Source organism: Thamnophis elegans, chromosome 11 (assembly GCF_009769535.1).
Source record: "Thamnophis elegans isolate rThaEle1 chromosome 11, rThaEle1.pri, whole genome shotgun sequence".
Taxonomy (NCBI): Eukaryota; Metazoa; Chordata; class Lepidosauria; order Squamata; family Colubridae; genus Thamnophis; species Thamnophis elegans.
In genome coordinates this window covers 3,642,615-3,663,170 of record NC_045551.1, presented here as the reverse complement: position 1 = coordinate 3,663,170, position 20,556 = coordinate 3,642,615, and the positions used below count along the sequence as shown (strand labels likewise).

General features: G+C 36.8%; 1 protein-coding gene across 1 annotated transcript in view; it reads left to right on the top strand.

Annotated features, from left to right (window-relative positions):
• PLA2G4A (phospholipase A2 group IVA) overlaps window positions 1-20,556 on the top strand; it is a 78,326-nt gene that overhangs the window by 21,815 nt on the left and 35,955 nt on the right. The window contains 7 exon segments of the mRNA XM_032226985.1: window positions 2,381-2,528; window positions 9,000-9,081; window positions 12,198-12,346; window positions 14,185-14,298; window positions 16,029-16,066; window positions 17,177-17,306; window positions 18,762-18,898. Coding sequence (XP_032082876.1) covers window positions 2,496-2,528; window positions 9,000-9,081; window positions 12,198-12,346; window positions 14,185-14,298; window positions 16,029-16,066; window positions 17,177-17,306; window positions 18,762-18,898 — 683 coding nt within the window. The 5' untranslated portion in view covers window positions 2,381-2,495.

Sequence of the window (20,556 nt, the reverse complement as noted above, 5' to 3'; positions counted from 1 at the left end):
ACCCATTCAAACACAAACTATAAATTTTTAACAGAGACTAGGAGGGTGAAACAGAAACCAAAACACGCCGAGGAGATTTCCTTCGTTCGAGTTTCTTCTCACTATTATATCTTAAGCAACTCCAATTAATGAGAAATGGAATGTAACAAGGGAGAAAAAAAAAACTCAAGAAGAAAGCACCGTTTCCTCACTGATAACCTAATCTTCTCTGATTTCTAATCATAAAAAGGAATAGCCAGAATTAAAATTTGGAAAATCTGAAAACTGGAGAGAGCCAGCTTCTAAAGTCTTCGGGATTAAACTGATCTCAAAACAAATGATTCAGAAACGCCCAGCAATGTTCATTCTGTCCTGTCTGCCAAGTTAACATTCAGCTTGGGATACTCCTGAATTTCACACCAGAAACATTTTTCTCAGATCCGCTTAATAAATTAGCTCTTCCTGTCCAAAATGCCTAAATTTTGCAATTAGCTGTCTGAGATACGTTTAAAACATTTCACTTTACACTTTGGTTATGCGCATGTTGGACGTGTGTGTGTGTGTATGTGTGTGTGTGTTTCTGTATGTATCTCTCCATGGGGAAAAAAAAAGGCATTGGGGCATGAATTCAAAATTCCAACTTAAATGTAATGTGTGGTTTGCCCATCTCTTCCCAGAAGACGAAACTCAATAATGTCTGCAAATAAACCTCTTTATTTTTCTTTCACAGTTTTAATTCTAACTTAACTTCTGTGGTCCACATCCCATGTTTAAAAGGTTCCTAAAGGGATGTGTGTAAGTCACTGATGGGAGTCCCTTATCTTTGCTGCTGATTTGCAAATGTGAGTGCGCTCGCATGCGCAGAAGCTCATGCATTATGTCGTGGCGGGTGGGCGGTGCCTCTAGCACCCGAATCGGTAAAAACCAGCTGAATACCACCTCTGGCGTAAGTGCACTAACGTGCCTATCATCCCTTGCCATATTTTAGTTTTTTTTTATTTTGTTCATTTGAATTTGTAGTTTTTGTTCAGCAAATAAATAAACAAAATAAATATGTCAGAGCAAGTCATAAATCAATTTACTTCAATGTGATGTCTCCAAAAATTCTTTGGAATTCTTTCTCTACAATTTCTGCAAATAGGGGAATGCTGCCTAGAGATGGTTAAATTATAGTTCAACAGGTCCGTAAGGTAAACAATTTTGAAAAATTGTTGCAAGGTTCATGGATTCCTTTTACTTTAGATGTTCTCACTTTAATAAGATTTTTTCTTATGGGTTGCCCTGACTTGTTTCTTCTCTGCCAATGTTTAGAGCCGAGGTGGCGCAGTGGGTAGAGTGCAGTACTGCAGGCCACTTCAGCTGACTGCTAGTTCAGCAGTTCAGCGGTTCAAATCTCACCGGCTCAGGGTTGACTCAGCCTTCCATCCTTCCGAGGTGGGTAAAATGAGGACCCAGATTGTTGGGGGCAATATGCTGACTTTGTAAACCGCTTAGAGAGGGCTGAAAGCCTTATGAAGCGGTATATAAGTCTAACTGCTATTCCTATTGCTAATGTTTACCTTGCCTTATCGCCAATAGGATCCTTGTCAGGTTCAACAAGGATTTGACTCGTGAGGTTAAGAGGTAATAACATTTCATCTAGAAATGTGTTCCACAATTGGATAAATATATTTTTAAATAATTTATTTATTTATTTATTTCCAAAACAAACATATGTTGTAAAAAGTATATCAGCTGGTTACAAAAAGCTTTTGTGCATCTCTTCCACCGTCATCAAATATAATTCATATTAATTCAAATATCTTAACTCAAATATTTACTATATTAACATCATCATACCTTCACTTTTATTTGACTACAGTTATTTAAACATCATTCATCCTTAAATGTACCAAGATTCAATCCATAACCACATGCTGGCATTTCATTTACTTATTTATAAAATCCTCCATTAACATTAAGTCCTCATATCCTGTTTTAGCTAAACATCCATAATATTTAATACCAAAGTTTTCTAATCCTCCATGTATATAATTTATTGTCATTATCCTTTCTTTATTTAACTATATCCTATATCATAGCATTTCCCCCCTATTAGTTAAAATTTAACTGTATATAATTTTGTTTTTTTTATGATAATTATTATTGTTATTAATAATCTTTATATATAGTCCAAAAATATTTCTAACCTTCCCTTCTCATATCCAATTATTACTTATCATAACAACTCAACATTATATACATTACTATCATTATCAATTTTTATTTAACTATGCCTATTACCAGTGGATTTAACTAAGTTTAGCTAATTTTGAATTATACTCTTCCATCTATCTCTCCAATAACAGAACAGTCTTATATCTGCTGCACAATCGGATAAATATTTTGTGTTGTTTTTCAGCCATTTGCAGAAAGTGGAAATTCATATTGGAGGCTGTCTTGGGAACAACCATTATTACATCTACAAGAGGTAGCATAATTCTTATCCTATCACAGACTAAGCCACTGATTCTACAATGTCCAGTATAGATCCGTATCAGCAGATTATGGTAAGTGGATAATTGTTTTATTTTGATTACTCAAGATAATTATTTTAATTATGGTAACAATATCAGGACCTGCATGTTGTGAAATATACAGATAGGAATAATTTAAAATAAGGAAATAAAACGGAAAGGCACTGAGTTAGAATAAATAGTTCAAATTGATTGCTAGAAGTTCTATAAAAAGAAACTCTCCTAACTGCACTATGAAGTTGATTCCAAAAACCTGTAGGAAATTACAATATTTAGATATTTGAGCTGACAATACGCAAATATTCCAGCATCCTGGAACAAGTTCTTGCCTTTTACACTGCAGAGATCAGTGGTGGGATTCAGCTGGTTCGCACCTATCAGGGAGAACCGGTTCTTAACTTCCTAAGAGGTTCAGAGAACCGGCTGTTGGAAGAAATCTTCTTTTGGTTTTTCCCCACTTTACAGGGCTAATCCTGTAAGGAAGGCAGGAAGGAAACATTCTGGTATTATTTCTAGCTTAATTTTTATTGCCCTGCTTACAGAAACTGCCTCTCCGGTTAACCCTTATTACATTATAACAGCTAAGGCGAAGCGCCCATCGACCTGAATAATGTTGAGTTGACCACGCCCACATGGTCACATGACCACTAAGCCCTGCCTACCCACCTGGTCATTAGGACAGAGAACGGGTTGTTAAATTATTTGAATCCCATCACTGGCAGAGATGCTCTAACTCCTAACAAAATATATTTGTTTTGGAAGCTAGCAAACTATTGTATTTATTTCAGAAAGAAGCAAAGTAGATTAAGTTATTGGTGTTCATTTGAAATAAGTAACTGTAATCCGATTCAGATATCACATTTTCTCAGTCTGCAAGCTGTGCTTGGGAGATCAGAAATAAATGACAATATTTTCTCTGTCTTCCCTCAAAGCAAGCTTTTTTATTCCCTTCTATGGTTTGCTATGGATATTTGAATCAGGCATTTGTCAAGATCGAAAAAATCAACATAATGGTTGTAAATGCAAGGATTTGGGGGTTTTTTTTATACTGTTTTAATCTTGAACATCATTAAACAAAGCAGTTGATAAGTGAGGACTAGTTGTAAACACAGATCAGGTAGAAATACATGCACTAAAAACCGATGGTCTGTTTTTGCTGTCTTTTAATAATAAACTTGGTTATAATATTATTTAGTAGCAATAGCAATAGCAGTTAGACTTATATACCGCTTCATAGGGCTTTCAGCCCTCTCTAAGCGGTTTACAGAGTCAGCATATCGCCCCCACAGTCTGGGTCCTCATTTCACCCACCTCGGAAGGATGGAAGGCTGAGTCGACCTTGAGCCGGTGAGATTTGAACCGCCGAACTGCAGATAGCAGTCAGCTGAAGTGGCCTGCAGTGCTGCACCCTAACCACTGCGCCACCTTGGCTCTAGTAGGAATGATGATCACCAAATCAAAGTGATAAGGAGTTGTAAAATCAGGAGTTAATCACCACAAGTTATCTTGTATTAGTAGATCCTTTCAGTAGTTCATATCTTTCAGAGTTAATCTCTGAAAAAACAAACTTTTTTTTGGTTAAAAAAAAGTACACATTTAATAACTTCACCTTGAAGATACTAGTTTCTTTAGTTCTTTAGTCTGTGGCAGCAAGTGAAACACCTACTAGGTAAACTGTGTGAATCATTTTTAATGCTACACTATTTGTTTTCAATATCTGGGAATTAGCAAAGTGTTTTGACCGCTTGACTTCATGCATTAGGGAAACAACTCAACAGTTAATGCAAAAATTATCGTGAGCTCTCAAATGCACCGGTTTTCTACATAAAGTTCACATTCCTGTAAATCCAAGTCAAACCAAAAGTTAAACTCGAATTGTATTCATATTCTTTGGAGATAGTTAGCAAAACATGCTCACCAAGCAAATCCTTCATCATAATGTTCTTCTAAACATATCCTTCAGTTTCTCGGAATTTTTTTAAAAAATTTGTGACGTGGGTTTGACTCTTATAGCAGTCATATCCTCCTGAGACAACTAATAATTCTCAAAAAGCAATGTTGATGCAATAAGGGTCCCCCCCCACTTTTTCCCCCTGGTTTGACTTAGTGGGACAAAAGGAAGAGGAATATTGCAAGTTGTGCTAAATAAAGTAATAGTTATATTGTTCGAGGATGCTTCGAAATAAGCTTTGAGTGCCATCTCCTGGATAAAGGGTTCAAGTTGGAAATAAAATAATATGGGTTTTCCTAGCTTTATGCAAATTTGCTGCTGCACAATTGATCATTTTCATTTGAGAATTAGCTTTATGTAAAAATAATTTTCCACTCTATGATTTGTTTTAAAATCATGACAGGACTTTTCCCCATCAAACCCGTTGAACAGTTTCCTGCCCAAATCTTTTTTCTGCCTTCACACATGCTGTGAGGTGGTTATACCTTCCTTCCTTCCCTCCCTCCCTTTCCTCCCTCCTTCCTTCCGTCCGTCCTTCCGTCGTTCCTTCCTTCCTTCCTTCCTTCCTTCCTTCCTTCCTTCCCTTTTCCCTCTCTCCCTCCCTATTTATCAAACACACACACATATACACACACACACACAGTAAGTGGATATAATTTGGAACAGCTTATAATTCTCCAAAGAGGACCAGATATTTCTTTTTTTTTTGCATATTAATATTATGTCTCATTATTCAAGTAGATAGAGCTCATGGATCTCCATCATTCATTAATAGGTGGAATCAGGCTGCTGAGCAAATTACTGCAGTATAGTTTGAAAGATAGTGACTCTTTCCCCCCGAGCAATCCAGTAATGTTGGCCTTTGCATTTCTCTGAGCCTACCAGCCTTAAGCGTGATCTGTTCTGATTGTTATCATCAACCAAGATAGCAAGATTGTACATGATTTTTTTTTTATGGCTTGGATTTGATCCTGTCACTCAACAAACTCCGAACAACCAACAAAGATAACTTGTTCCTTTGTTCTTGTCCATTTTAATGTTGCCCATGGCTGTTCTTAGGAAGAAAATTGCCAAATTCTCTTTGATTCTATCAACAGTATTCTGGTCTGAAGAGGGCAGAAGGATCAGGAAATTTGCCCCTCACCACCAGCAGCAGGATGTTAGCATGACAATGTTTGTGAATAGCAATAGCAATAGCAGTTAGACTTATATACCGCTTCATAGGGCTTTCAGCCCTCTCTAAGCGCTTTACAGAGTCAGCATATCGCCCCCAACAACAATCCGGGTCCTCATTTCACCCACCTCGGAAGGATGGAAAGCTGAATCAACCCTGAGCCGGTGAGATTTGAACAGCCGAACTGCAGAACTGCAGTCAGCTGAAGTAGCCTGCAGTGCTGCACTCTATCCACTGCGCCACCTCGGCTCTAGCTAGTAGTGAAGGCCCAGCTAGTAGTGATTATAAAGAAATAAATCTTTCTGACCTCATTCAAGGAATGTTCTTTCCAGACTAGGCTGCTTGGCGCCAATTTGATAAAACTTTTCAATATCATCAAAAGCTGTAAAGGTTTCTTTAATTATCAAATTACAAATTTTCAAATTATTGCATTTTTTTGTGGATGTAAAGCTATTTGGAATATATTGATATAAACATAAAAAACTATTTTGAATATATCAGTGCAATTATATCAGCATTAATACAAGTATATAATGCAATTATAATGAATAGTAAACTCCATGACTGAAATTAGTTAAGTTAATAATAGGTTGCCTAGCTGGTCCATCCGCCAGTCAGTGCCGACTGGTGACTACGCGGAGGAGAGCCTTCTCGGTTGTAGCTCCGACGCTTTGGAACGATCTCCCCGTGGAGATTCGCACCCTCACCACCCTCCAGACCTTCCGCACAGCCCTCAAGTTCTGGCTATCCCGTCAGGCCTGGGGATAAGATCCTAATCTCGCCCCGCCCGAATGTCGAATGAATGTTGTGTTTTATTGGTTATTTTTCTTTATTCACATTTCTTTTGTGTCCTGTCTTACACTCCCCTCCTATGAAATGTAAGCCACCCTGAGTCCCCTTAGGGAAAAGAGCGGCCTATAAATGTCAATAAAATGAAGAAAAAAAATGAATGAAAATGGTCATTTCTCAATTTGCAAACATTGAGAGATTGCTGTATGTCTCTTGAAGCAGAACATGCTTCCTATGTTTTGTTCTATATTTTGGTCTCCCTAGATGTATTGTAATATACTTGCTATGCAGGCAATAATAGGAGTCATGGTTTGATTCATTCATGGGATATAAGATGAAGAAAGTTGCTTTCTTGCTTTGTATGGAAATGACAAGTTTCACTTTGGATTCACACAAGATTTAGTCAAAGCAAACTCTTCCTTTGCATCTTCTCCTCAAGCTGACTATCGGGGTACAGATGGATGCTTCTTTCTTCTTAATCTAAACATCGCTTGCAAAGACTTGAAATTTGGCAGATAGTAAAGGATATTAGGATATGTCTAAGTTTGGACAGATTTATGGACAAGTTTTTGTTTGGCACAGGTAACACTGTTGAAAAAGTTACCCAAAGTTAGAAAATCACTGGTATAAGTCCATATAGTCCTGAATACAGATCTTTTTTGTATATTTGTGAGTTGCATTCTATGATCTTTAGGCGTCATAAAAAGTTGTATTTAATCGGTTTAATTTAATAAAAAAATAATTTTCCCCATGGGAGGAATGTGCGTGCAAATTGCAAATGTATCTAAAAGACTATTTTTTTTAAATGAGGCAATGGTCACAACTTTATTTAATCAATTCATTTACAGAGAATGCATTTAAAGCTGGTATAATGATGAAACTGATTCAACTATCAATGTTATGTACTTATTGTAGCAAGAAAATAAGATGTCCATAGAGATTACATTTAAGAATATAATAAAATAACAAGATAGTATCTTCCCTTGTTTTGAAAACAAAAATTACATTTTAAACTGTTGGAATTTTAAAAAGCTATAGTTGTTGTTTTTTTTAAGTTCCATTAACTCAAACTCATTAGATTTTAGCTGTGCTGAATGGAGGAAACCAGACTATGTAGATTGGTCTATAAAACTGATTTTTAAACCTTTTATTGTAATTCTCAACAATTTCATTTAACCTTTTACAGTTTTTATGAATGCCATATCTAAATGATACAAATGCTCTTAAAAGTGTTTACTTGGAAACAAGTTCTAAAAAAATATCAGAATTAGCTTTTTGGGAGCACAGCAGATTTAAATAAGAGAAGCAATAAGAAGGGAGAAAAAGCTTCCTGATTTTCAAAAATAACAAAAATTAGAGTAGAGGATATGGGCTTTATAGTAGTCAAATTAAACTAGGTTGAAACATCATACCACATCTCACACAGGCTTATGATAAAGTTTGAATTAATGATAATAATATTACTGTCGCTTTTGGTTATTTCTTCTTCTGTAGTTCTTCTACATAATTGACTGGAATCATGCCAGAGGTGGGTTCCTACCAGTTCGCACCTATTTGGTAGAACCGGTTCGTCAAATCTACTGAACCGGTTAGAAAAGGTTCCACCAGTGGACCCGGAAAGCAGGCCACACCTACAGAAGAGGTTCCAAACTTTTTTGAACCCCCCCCCACTGCCCCCCACGCACACACAGAGAGACAGACAGAGAGAGAAAGAGAGAAAGAGAAAGAAAGAAAGGAAGAAATAAATAAATAAAAACTGAAAAAAGAAAGAAAAAGAGTGAGAGATAAAAGAAAAAAAGAAAAAAGGGACAGAGAGACAAAAGGAAGGAAAGAGAGAGAGAGAGAAAGAGAGAGAGAGAGAGAGAGAGAGAGAGAGAGAGAAAACACATGGCTGGCAAGCCACTCCCACCAGGTCACATGGCCGGCAAGCCACTCCCACAAAGGAGGCCACACCCACAGAACAGGTTCCAAAAATTTTTGAAACCCACCACTGAATCATGCCTATACATTCTTCAGTCGGCTCTATACGATGTCTTAAAACACTAGATCTGATTATATCAATGTGCCGTTTTAAATGGTCCAATAGTTTTGTAATAATTATTGGAGAAGAATCAAAGTCTACCCAAAAATACCCTTCTCTGACGTGATGCGGATCATGTCTTACTATCTTATATGGCAGCATTCTTTCTCGCAGGTTTTCCAAATTCCTCACCACTCTTGTAAAATCAGTGTCTACTTCTATGCAGTGCTCTTGCTAACTAATGATATACTTGAACAGTACCTGTGTTTGAAGGGGAGGAGAGTTAGTATGATGAAACTCAAACGCAAAAGAGGAAGAAAATAACCACAGATGAATGGGAGTGGTAGCAGTCAGCTGTGCTCAATGTAGCCTATTGATCTGAATTTTCAGTCAAGCTGAAGAGAAAATAACTTTACAATACACAATGCTATATGTTCCGGTGTGTTACTTAATTTTCTTTGGGGGGAGGAAAGGAGAAGTGGAGGTTAGCTAAAAACTCACTAACGAGCTGTTACTTTTCTATTGGGTGTACATCTTTTGCTTCCTAATCCATTGTTGTTTGACATTTAGGTGGAACATCAGTATTCGCACAAATTTACTGTGACAGTTAAGCAAGCGAAAAATGTCACCAAAGGGGCTTTTGGAGATATGTGTAAGTATTCACTTTGGTGTTATTTGTATTGCATTGTTCTCTTTTCAGTTCTTGCCACATGAGTTCAGAGAGAGGTATGTTCTTCAGGTATGACTGATTTTTTCAAATTAATTTTTTGCTGCTTCAGAGATTTGAAATGTAGCATGGGTGTGTTATGTTCAATAAATAAAGCCAATGCAGATCTGATACCAATTGGAGTCGTTTTAGATCTTTATTGGTGGAGATTCTACAAACTTACAATGCCTTTGCAGAACTGATAACATTTCTTTTTCCTTTCCAGGCTTTCCAGATAAGGAAAAGTCTAGGTAGAGGTTGAAGGAATTATAGAGAGGGTAATTTTGTCACTGACAAACCTGACCTTAAATTACCTTGAAATGTTTTATCTGGAATCTCTCCTATGGGGTTTTCGGAGATCATTTATTCTTTAGAAATATATTTTTTTTTACTGGTTCTGTTTCTTAGAAACAGGTATGTTACAAGTAGTGTTTTTATGAAGGACCACTTCATTTTGAATTCAAGTGTTTATACATTATATAATGCAGTGATAGGGAATGGGCAATGTTCAGATTCTGATTAGAACTTCTTTTGAAGCAGAGGGAAAGTCACGGTTGGTGGGTGACTCTGTTGGACTCTATTTTGCCTTCGTAAAAAAGGGGCTTATAAGTGTTGTGCAAATATTATCACAATCACCACCATCTTTCCTCTTAAAATGGTCTTGCAACCATGCAATTCGTTGCATGTTCAGTTGATTATTAAGGAGAAAGGGGGTGCTAGAATCCCACTCTAATGTCATCCTGAGTGCAGGTAAATCCTTTTCATATAGTTTCAAGTGAGGAAAAAGGAAGGTCCTACTTGGTTGCTGACCAATGAGTTCGATTTACTTGCACCTGGACATTTGGAATCTTCCCTCTTCTTACGATGGTCATCTGACCACAAATCCTTGTGCTGTGACACAATCATTTAAAGGTGTAGTAAGATATCAGCGATGCTACATTTTTTTTTCATGAATAGCTGGAGCAAAATCGAGAATTTCCAAATTTGCTATATGGCAGACTAGATTTCAAAGAGTCAATGATATGAATGTTTCAGTTACCAGTTGTTGTTTTTTAAATAGGTTAAAATGAAAAATGTTTAGAACAAATTTCACTACTTTGTCTGAAGTCTATAGTAAGCCTCCCATTAAGAATGAATTAGCTTCTTCTAATTGTTTCCAATTCTATTACATTATGAAAAACGTTTTAGCCATTTCTTTATGTCAGTGAGAGATTTGGAATTCTAAGCTGAAAATGGCATTCCAATTTGTGACAGCTTCCAGTAAAAACCAGTCCCAGCAAACCCCCCAATTACAAGAATATAAATACATTTGCAAAAATGCTATCAAAAATCCCTAACGATTGTTTATAAATAACAGTGTCAAATAATGCAACTTCAGAAGGACAAAATCAGAATTCCAAATAAGAATCATAACAGGGAAAGCTAGAATATAAAAACAGTTTTCACATAACTGAAGATGGACAAAATCCAAATGCCGTTGAAGATGATCTGACCTCCAGGTTCAGCATCTAGAGGTCACAACAGATGTCTTTATTGTTGCCAAGAAAACTACACCTTCTTCATATAAGCAAGGGCAGTCAAGTACCATTTGAGGGACTTCATATTGCTTTTCATTGTTCTCGTATCTCTGGCTTCATTGTGAGGACCTGCATTGAAATAAGATACAATACAATAGCAGTGCCATCTATGTTGCAGTTGTTTATAGGAAAATATTCAGTTGAGTTATGGTTATTCCCTGTGAACATTGATAAATGTTTTGGACAGATCCTGCTTTATCATTTGATTGATGTTTCTGATTTTAGAACAAGTTATCTAAACAGCCGCTATTTCTTTTTCCTTCAGTTTGATATAATGGTTAAGATCCTGGCATAGAAACAGTAGAATGTGAGTTGTAGCCCTGCCATAGGCATGAAATCTAGCTGGGTGACTTTGGATCACTCTCTCTCTCAGCCCAACCCATCTCACAGGATTGTTGTTGTGGTTAAAATAGGTAACTCACCGCTTTCAGTTACCTATTAAGTAATAAAGGTAGAATAAAAAGTCTAATAAATAAAAAAATAATTTCTCCTGATTTCTTTTCTTCTAAATTTTGCAAAAAAAAAAAAAAATGCATTTAACTAAAACACATTTCATCACCCAGAATATTTCTTTGGGTTTTTTCCCCCCTCTTATTACCTCACTTTCATTAAGCCCTTAGCAGAGTAACTCTACTACTTGTTCATAACAGAACTGAGCATTCCTCCGTTTTTTTTAAAATTAACAAATTGCCTATTGCAGCTAGTAATTAAATTAGAAAATTGTTTAGAAGCTTAATTTGATGATTCCATTGATCCCTTTTTTCATTTTCAAAAATTACGCATTTAATTCTGACCTAACAAATTTGACTATTAGAACGTTAGTAAAAGAAGTATTGTTTGTAGTGAGTCTGGAAACTGGATTCCAAAACAGTCTATTAAAACAGTCAAGATAGGAGGTGACTTATGTGTGGGGAACTGTGAGTAGGAATTGTTGGTTCAGGAAATGGCATAATGGATGCATGGCCCAAAGGCTCTCCTAGCCACCACCGCCACCTGCTCTTTAAATAGGAGTTGTGAGTCCTGGAGAACGTACTTCTTTCATTCATCACTTTCAAAAATACACATTTAATTCTGACCTAACAAATTTGACTATTAGAACATTAGTAAAAGAAGTATTGTTTGTAGTGAGTCTGGAAACTGGATTCCAAAACAGTCTATTAAAACATGTATTTTCCATTCAATTAGTCAACAATATAGCAATAGCAGTTAGACTTATATACCGCTTAGAGAGGGCTGAAAGCCCTAACCTAACTCTGAACCTAACCCTAACCCTAACCCTTACCTTAACCCTAATCACGCTTTTGTGGGTGTGGTTTTGTCGGTGCGCTGTTGTGGGCGTGATTTCGATTTTCTCAGCGCAGTTTTGTCGTGCGCGCATTTGTCGGGTCATGAAAAAATAGGTTTAGAGAATATGATGTTATGGCTTGCCTACAGGTTTTCTGAGACGCTACTGATGATACCTGCATGTTTCTTATTTTATTACAGTAGACACTCCTGACCCCTATGTGGAGATCTTTATTCCCACGGCACCAGACAGCAGGAAGAGAACAAACTATATCAACAACAATGTGAACCCTGAGTGGAATGAAACTTTTGAGATAATTTTGGACCCCAACCAGGAAAATATTCTGGAGGTACTTACTAGTACAAATATCTGTAGGGAAAAGGACTCGTGCAGTGTAGATACTATATTAAAAATATTAAATGCAACGTCAAAAGAGGCAGACTAATTCAGCAACTCTGTGTGTGTTAAGTACCCTTGCTTACAGAGTTGGTATGCTTTATGACTTTTTATTATAAATGAAAGCTTAGTTAATGAAACAATCTAAGGGATGATATTTGCTTTTCTACCTGGCATGAATGTGTATTTGGTCATATTAGTCTGTTTTTGTCTCTCTGTCTGTCTCTATAATCTATTATCTATCTAGTTCTATCTCTCTCTCCCTCTTTCCCTCCCTCCCTCCCTCTCTCTCCCTCTCTCTCTCTCTCTCTCACACACACACACACCACATACTTCTAAAGCACCCACCACCCATCTCCCTTGCAGAGGACTCCTTCAATCTAAAGTTATATAGTTCCAAATTGCAAGGAGATGTAGACTCCTTCCTCTCTTGCAAAGAGAGAAAGGCATTTGGAGAATGGAAAAAAAAGAAATTAAACTGGGGAATCTAAGAGGATTGACTTGGACGGTGTGTTTTTTCAGCAGCTTTTCTACCATTGTGAAATAGCGCTGACCAAAATGATGAGTTTAAGATGACAAGATGAGAGAATCTTGTGAGCAGAGATTTGGGGATTTAGTAGAATAAGCCCATCTCTCTTTTGATGAAGTACACTTGCAAGTGTAAAATGTGAGAAATAGTAGGAATCACAGAGCTAAGATTAACACACAGAAACAGACACACTCACATGTGTGTACATCTAAAATATACAGGCCGTCTATAATATACCTTAATATAGACCAGAATGAGAAAGTTCTAATATGAATTTAGCAATAGCAATAGCAGTTAGACTTATATACCGCTTCATAGGGCTTTCAGCCCTCTCTAAGCGGTTTACAGAGTCAGCATATCGCCCCCACAGTCTGGGTCCTCATTTCACCCACCTCGGAAGGATGGAAGGCTGAGTCAATCTTTGAGCTGGTGAGATTTGAACCGCTGAACTGCAGTTTAGCAGTCAGCTGAAGTGGCTGCAGTACTGCACTCTAACCACTGCGCCACCTCGGTTCTCGAATTCCTCATTTCAAAAATGCCCGCTTTATTACAGCTGGTCTACAGCTTCTGAATGTCAGTCTAGCTTGAAATGAGCTTTGTAATTTTACTTATTTCTCTCTTTCTAAGTAAATTAGCCCCTTTGAGAAAGGATAAAGGGAAGAACAATAGGGAGAGGAATGTTCAAAAGAGAGGCAAAATCTTGGGCTCATCAGAAATAATTTTGCCACAGAATATGACATTGTGTTTGCTTTCTGAACAGAATAATCAGTTGTTTTCTTCTGCCTTTAGCGTATAAAATCAGAAGTTGTATTTTTACAAAATGTATTACAGCATGATATGACCATCGAGTAAATATCACTTTGGCCAACCTTATTTATGATTAATAGGTATACAACTATGTCCATTCACCCTGAAGAACTAGTTGCTGTCCTAACATAATTTTAATACTAATAATTTGTAAAAATACTTTCCCCCCCAAAGCTATCATGTGTGCAATCCCTCAGTATAATTGTTTTGCCATATCTGGTAAAGGTTTACAGATCTTCCAATTAAAAAAAGTAAAAATATTTAACCAATATTGCTTTGTTTACTTGAAGTGAAATAAGTTGGTAACAAAATGTGTTTTTAGATCTTTAATCAATCCAATGTATGTAATTGAAAATTAATGTAAAATTCATGTTTGCTTCATTTTTAAAGTCTTTTTTTTTACATCTGTTTAGGATATGTGAAGGTTCAGTTTAAATGTATCTCTTTTTTTTTAGATTACTCTTATGGATGCAAATTATGTGATGGATGAGACTATTGGTACAGCAACTTTCCCCATTTCATCTTTGAAAATTGGGGAGAAGAAACAAGTTCCATTCATCATTAATAAAGTAAGTTCCAAAATCAATATGTCAGTTTCACTTGTTGGTCTCAAAATGGTCACTTTCCAAGGTTATAAGTCGAGGATCTAAAATCTAGAATCCAGTCATTATGCACACATGATGTTCTTTAGTTCTCTTAAACATTTCTGGTACTGAAAATGATTCAATCTGTTGAAATTACAAAGATTACAAAAATGATGACTGGGATATTGAGGATATAGCCAAACCATATCTTTTATTTTATTCTTTGAAGCTTTTCTCAGTATTTTTTTAATACGAGATTTACCTGGCTGAAGCCATTGCTGTAGGCAGTGGTTCCACCACAAATCCGCGAAGCCCTTATCTGCGGAGACATAAGCATGAAGACTAATTCGTGCCGTTCTAAGCGCTAAGGAAAAACGCGACCCTACCGCGATGACATAATCGCGGAGGGCAAAATCGTGCATTCCCAAGCACTCAGTACCCTTAGCCTAACCCTAACCCTAACCCTAAACCTAACGCTAAACTTAACGCTAAACCTAACGCTAAACCTAACGCTAAACCTAACGCTAAACCTAACCCTAACCCTAACCCTAACCCTAACCCTAACCCTAACCCTAACCCTAAACCTAACCCTAACCCTAACCCTAACCCTAACCCTAAACCTAACCCTAAACCTAACCCTAAACCTAACCCTAAAACAAACCCTTAAACTAATCCTAACCCTTACCTTAATTGAAGTCGGCTTTCTGCCGCGGCGCCATTTTAAAGCGCCCTTCTGTTGCCACGCTGTTGTCGCGGCGGTGATGACGCGCAGTGATGATGTCGCGGCTTTAGCGCTGCGATTTTATCACCGCGATTTTGACTAGCGCGGTTTTGTCGTGCCACGGTAGGCAGTGTCTTAAAATAAAATGTATTTTATAATCCAGTTTGCACAGATTCATGCACAACACACATGTTGATAGCTGCAGTTGTGAAGAGCCATCCATGGGAAGCCATAAGTCATGTTTAAATGTACTTTATATGTCTATCCCAGATTTTGTTTAGTCCATTTGTAGTGTCAAGACCTGAGCCATATTCATATATCGATTGAAGAACTTCTAGTTTTTTTTTCCTAACTGGATTGCTGAATCTGATATTTGTTGAATTTTGGATAATGGCCATATTTTGAAAAAATGAATCTGATTTGAAAAGACGCCTGTCAAGTTTTTCAATTCTCTTTGATATTCTGCATGAGTCTAGATTTTAATTATTATTTTTTTAGTATGGATGAAATGTGTCATTTTCAGTTTTTTCCCTATCAGTAATGCATTTCCCAGATAAAATTGCTCTGATTACTTAAGAAATATGACAGTATTATTTATTATCTGCACTCTATGTAACAGCATTGCTAAAAAAATCATATTACATTAGTTATAAGATGATAAATGCTGAGAAACTGAAGTGTAATTCCATTACATTTTTTTACTAAGTTGTATATTATTCCTTTTCTTAGGAATATCTATTAATTTTTTTCCGTGTCTTCCAGAGAATATAAGATGTAACACATCCCTTGCCCCAACCGTCCTCCCCTCCCCTCCCAATCTCCCAATGTAGTGGCTTAAAAAAGGCTTTTAAAGCTCGGAAAGTTAGAAAAAAACCAGTGCTCTAATATAAACTGATAGGTGATTAATGTTAGGTGAGACCCCTTTGTTTATAAGACAATAGATCACAAGTTTCTTGACAAAAATTCTGATAAAATTATAACATTGCTTGTTTAGGTTACAGAAGTCACGTTGGAGGTATCTCTTGAAGTTTGGTAAGTAATCTTGATATTCACAAAGTGTTATTTGCAGAAATGATAGCACTGGGACATGGCTCCCTTTCGTGTGCAATTAACGATGTATAAACTGTATCATAAAGATCTATTGGACTACAATGACGTAGGGTTGAGAATCCATTGAGATAGACAATGGATGCACTGCAGTATTGTCTTACTGATCTCAAAATAGGATGTTGCTGTTTAGTTCTATGTATATTTATTTGGCAGTCCTGTATTTTGCCTTATCGGTAGTTATGTTCCACTGAATTCCAATGGTCCCCTTTTCTATGTATCCACAACAGAGGTGGGTTCCTACCAGTTCACACCAGTTCGGTAGAACCGGTTCGTCAAATCTACCGAACCGGTTAGAAGATGTTCCACCAGTGGAACCAGAAAGCAGGTCACACCTACAGAAGAGGTTCCAAACATTTTTGAAACCCACCACTGACACACACACACACACACACACACACACAGAGAGAGAGAGAGAGAGAGAGAGAGAGAGAGAGAGAGAGAGAGAGAGAAACTCACAAACCACAGACTCACACAGAGAGAGAAAGAGAAAGAGAAAGGAAGGAAGAAAGAAAGAAAAAAGAAAGAAAGAAAGAAAAAAGAAAAAGTGAGAGATATGAAAGAAAAAAAGGAAAAAGGGACAGAGAGACAAAAGGAAAGAGAGAGAGAGAGAGAGAGAGAGAGAGAGAGAGAGAGAGAGAGAGAGAGAACACATGGCCGGCAAGCCACTCCCACCAGGTCACATGGTCGGCAAGCCACTCCCACAAAGGAGGCCACACCCACAGAGTAGGTTCGAAAATTTTTTGAAACCCACTACTGTTCCACAAGCATGATTTATGCTGTCTTGTTACTAATTGGCCTGAAGCCTGATAGCAATGGATGCAGACAATTCCCTTCCACTCAGCCTTTCGGCTTTGCAAGCACTACTACCATATTTAAAAATGCAGTACTTTAAATATTATTAAACTATCGTTTAAGTGGCATTACAGAAAGTCCAGGCTTAAGGAGGACTTTATTGGCATAGAACCGAAGTAGATTGAATTGTTTGTTCTTTAAGTGAGAGCTTGGGGACTAAACATGTGTTTTGCTCAGCAGCTCTTCAACAGATCTCCGTTTCAGCATGGCTCTGTGTGATGAGGAGAAGGACTTCCGACAGCAGCGGAAAACTAGAGCAATGCATCATCTGAACAAGTTATTGGGAGCTGATTTGACCTCCATTCGTGATGTAAGTCTGGAGGGCTTATAGCCAACAGTCCTTAGTTCGATCCCAGAATGAGCCAAAGCTACATTGCATTAGATTTTATATTTTTTTTTACTGTAACTTCAAGTCCTATTTCACCTTTCAACGCTCTGTAAATTTTTGTTTCCATATACTTTCTTCAGCAATCCACTTGGTCTTCTCCAAACCTGGAATACTTGTTAAAGTTCCCATATCATTTTGTTTCAGTTGAAAGCTTTGGTTTTTAATCTTAAGCAAAACAATTTAAACTTTCTTATCAAGTTCTGAGCCTAATGTTATGCATAGTTGCTAAGACTTTGTTTCTTTCCTAACTAGCTAATTCTAGTTCTAACTAATTTGGTTAGAATTAGTTATTCTAGTAACAACTAATTATAACTGCTTTGGGTTTTTTAAATAAAAAAACCCTCTAGTCTCTAATAACTTTAATTGGTTTGTTTGAGTTAAAATTTTGAAAACTTATTGCAACATTATTATTTTTTTATCTGTGAGACATGCAATTTTGATATGCGGGAAAATGGAAATTGGAAAGGACAGGGAGATACACACAGTGTTCTTATTATCCCAAATATTTATCATTGCTTATAATGTCCAAATATGAAGTTATGTGTTGTTAAACGATCCAAAAATGGTTTTGGCCAGCCCCAGCAAACACATTAGCCAAGCGAATAATTAATCATTATTTTTAGCATTTTAGCATTTTATTGAGATTTATAGGCCGCCCTTCTCCCTGAGGGGACTCAGGGCAGCTTACAATCACAAGGGGAGGGGGTGCAGTACCAAGAGACAAACAATAGTGAACAAAATAAAATGGTAAACCACCATTAGGAGGACTCCTAAGTTACGGACCCTGTCTGAGGGGTATAAAATTTGACCCCCCAGCCTGAGTGTTGGAATGTCAGCCAAATTATTGGGAGGGAAGCACAACAGCCACTCGGTCTTGTCCGGGTTGAGTACCAGTTTGTTAGCGCTCATCCAGTTCTTAACGGCCTCAAGGCCCTGGCTCATCACTATGCTTTCTCTATATTGAATATCTTAAAGTAAAATTAGAGATTATTTCTAAATTTTAATACATACGGGAGAGAGAAGTAACTACGAATGATATGCTAAGACATAGGTCAGTGCTCCAATTTTTAAAACGGTGGGACAGTAAAGTTGTTTATAGATTAGAATTTTCTAGTCTATTGTTTTTCTTTTCTTACAAAAACCTCAAAACTGATCTGTCTGAAGAATATTAAATACAGATCAGCTCTTGTGTTCAAACCCTGGATGGAGAGAGATACATATCATGGGTTGTGTTTAGGGGTGAACAAATGATTTTTTTTGGGGGGGAGGGTTCTGTTACATTATATGTTTTATGTAATGTTACCATGACTATATAATGTTTTGCTTGTGTTGTGTGATAAATATTTTAGAAGGCATCTATGTTGTATGTTTTCCCAGGTGCCAGTAATAGCAATCTTGGGATCTGGAGGAGGATTTCGGGCAACTGTGGGATTTTCTGGAGTAATAAAAGCACTGTATGAATCTGGAATTTTAGACTGTGCAACATATATTGCTGGATTATCTGGATCCACATGGCAAGTTTGCTTTTAAAAAAGCCTTTTTTAATTTAATAGACAATACCTTACTCTTATTTTTAATCCGTTGATTCTATAGCCAAATTGCCAAAATCTTTTATTCAATAGCAATATCAGTTAGACTTATATACCGCTTCATAGGGCTTTCAGCCCTCTCTAAGCGGTTTACAGAGTCAGCATATCGCCCCCAACAACAATCCGGGTCCTCATTTTACCCACCTTGGAAGGATGGAAGGCTGAGTCAACCCTGAGCCGGTGAGATTTGAACAGCCGAACTGCAGAACTGCAGTCAGCTGAAGTAGCCCGCGGTGCTGCATTTAACCATTGCGCCACCTCGTACATCAGCTTTTAGCTACTGGTTGACTGCAATCACCTCTATTTCTAATTCTTTGGTTTGGTGATTTAAAAATCTTTCTGAGCTAATAAAAGCTTGCAGCTTAGATTTTTAATGTTTTGATTATACTTTTTGAGGAAATTGAAACCTATAAAAACAAGTTTGCCTTAAACTTATATTTATAGTGCATGGTTCACTAATCAGCTGAAATTGTCTGCAAGAAATCTTCAGTATAGCTGAAGGGAGATTTAAATATACTGGAATTAAAATATCGCTTAATAACATGAAAGCAATTATGGTGTTTATTATTACTGCATCCTTAAAATAATGCATTTGATTGTTTTCTAAAACTAGTAGTTCTGAGAGCATAAAAGCAAATTCATAGTCCCTTGAAGATAACTTTCACAAGGAATTTTTGTTTGGTGGGATAGTTCTAAACTAAAGTTATCTTACTGCTTGAAGAAAGATTGAGTCTTCTGCTAGCTTAGGTCATATTCTCAACATTTAAAAAAGATCCCACAATAAGGATCTGAGTTCTGGACTAGGAGGGGAAGTAGAAATAGGTAGGACTAAGACAACTTTAATTTATAATATTACTTTGTTTTCTTTCTTGGAATATTCTATTATTTTATATTGATAGCTAATAATTGATTATCTCTTCAATTGTGACAATGGAATACATTCAATAAACAAACAATATTTTTCTGTTGTAAAGATTAAAGAGGCTGTAACCCTAGATTAAATTTTGTCAGTTTTTCAGAATAAACTTAGTCAAGATGAAGCACAACTACTGTCAGATTTATGTTGATGATCAACAGATACAATTTAAAATCTTGCTTCCAAATAATGAAATTAGAATTCTTAAATTGAAGTCATCCCTTCTTTTAAAAACTATGTTTCTGGTAGCATACTGTCTTAAACACGGAGATTAGAGAAATATATATTGTGTTTCCCAGTTAATTAGAGGACTGTGTATTTATGAACAATTAGAGTTTTATTCAATGTTATTGTTATGGATATTAGTTATTTTAGATAAACGTAAAATATTCAAAACTTTGTAATTTATAAAATGATAGCTTGATTTTTCCCAAGAGCTTAGAAGGGTAAAACCCCAGTACAACAAACCAATAACTCTGCACACACACACACGCACACACACACACACACACACACACACACACAGCGATAATCAGATCACTTAATGGGCTCCATATAATTCTGGGGTCACCAGGCCCACTGGCTGTCCTGCTAGATAGACCTTCTTCAGAAGGTCCCATAGTATTTCCTGCTTCCCCATTATGGCGAGTGGGGTAGATATGACTGG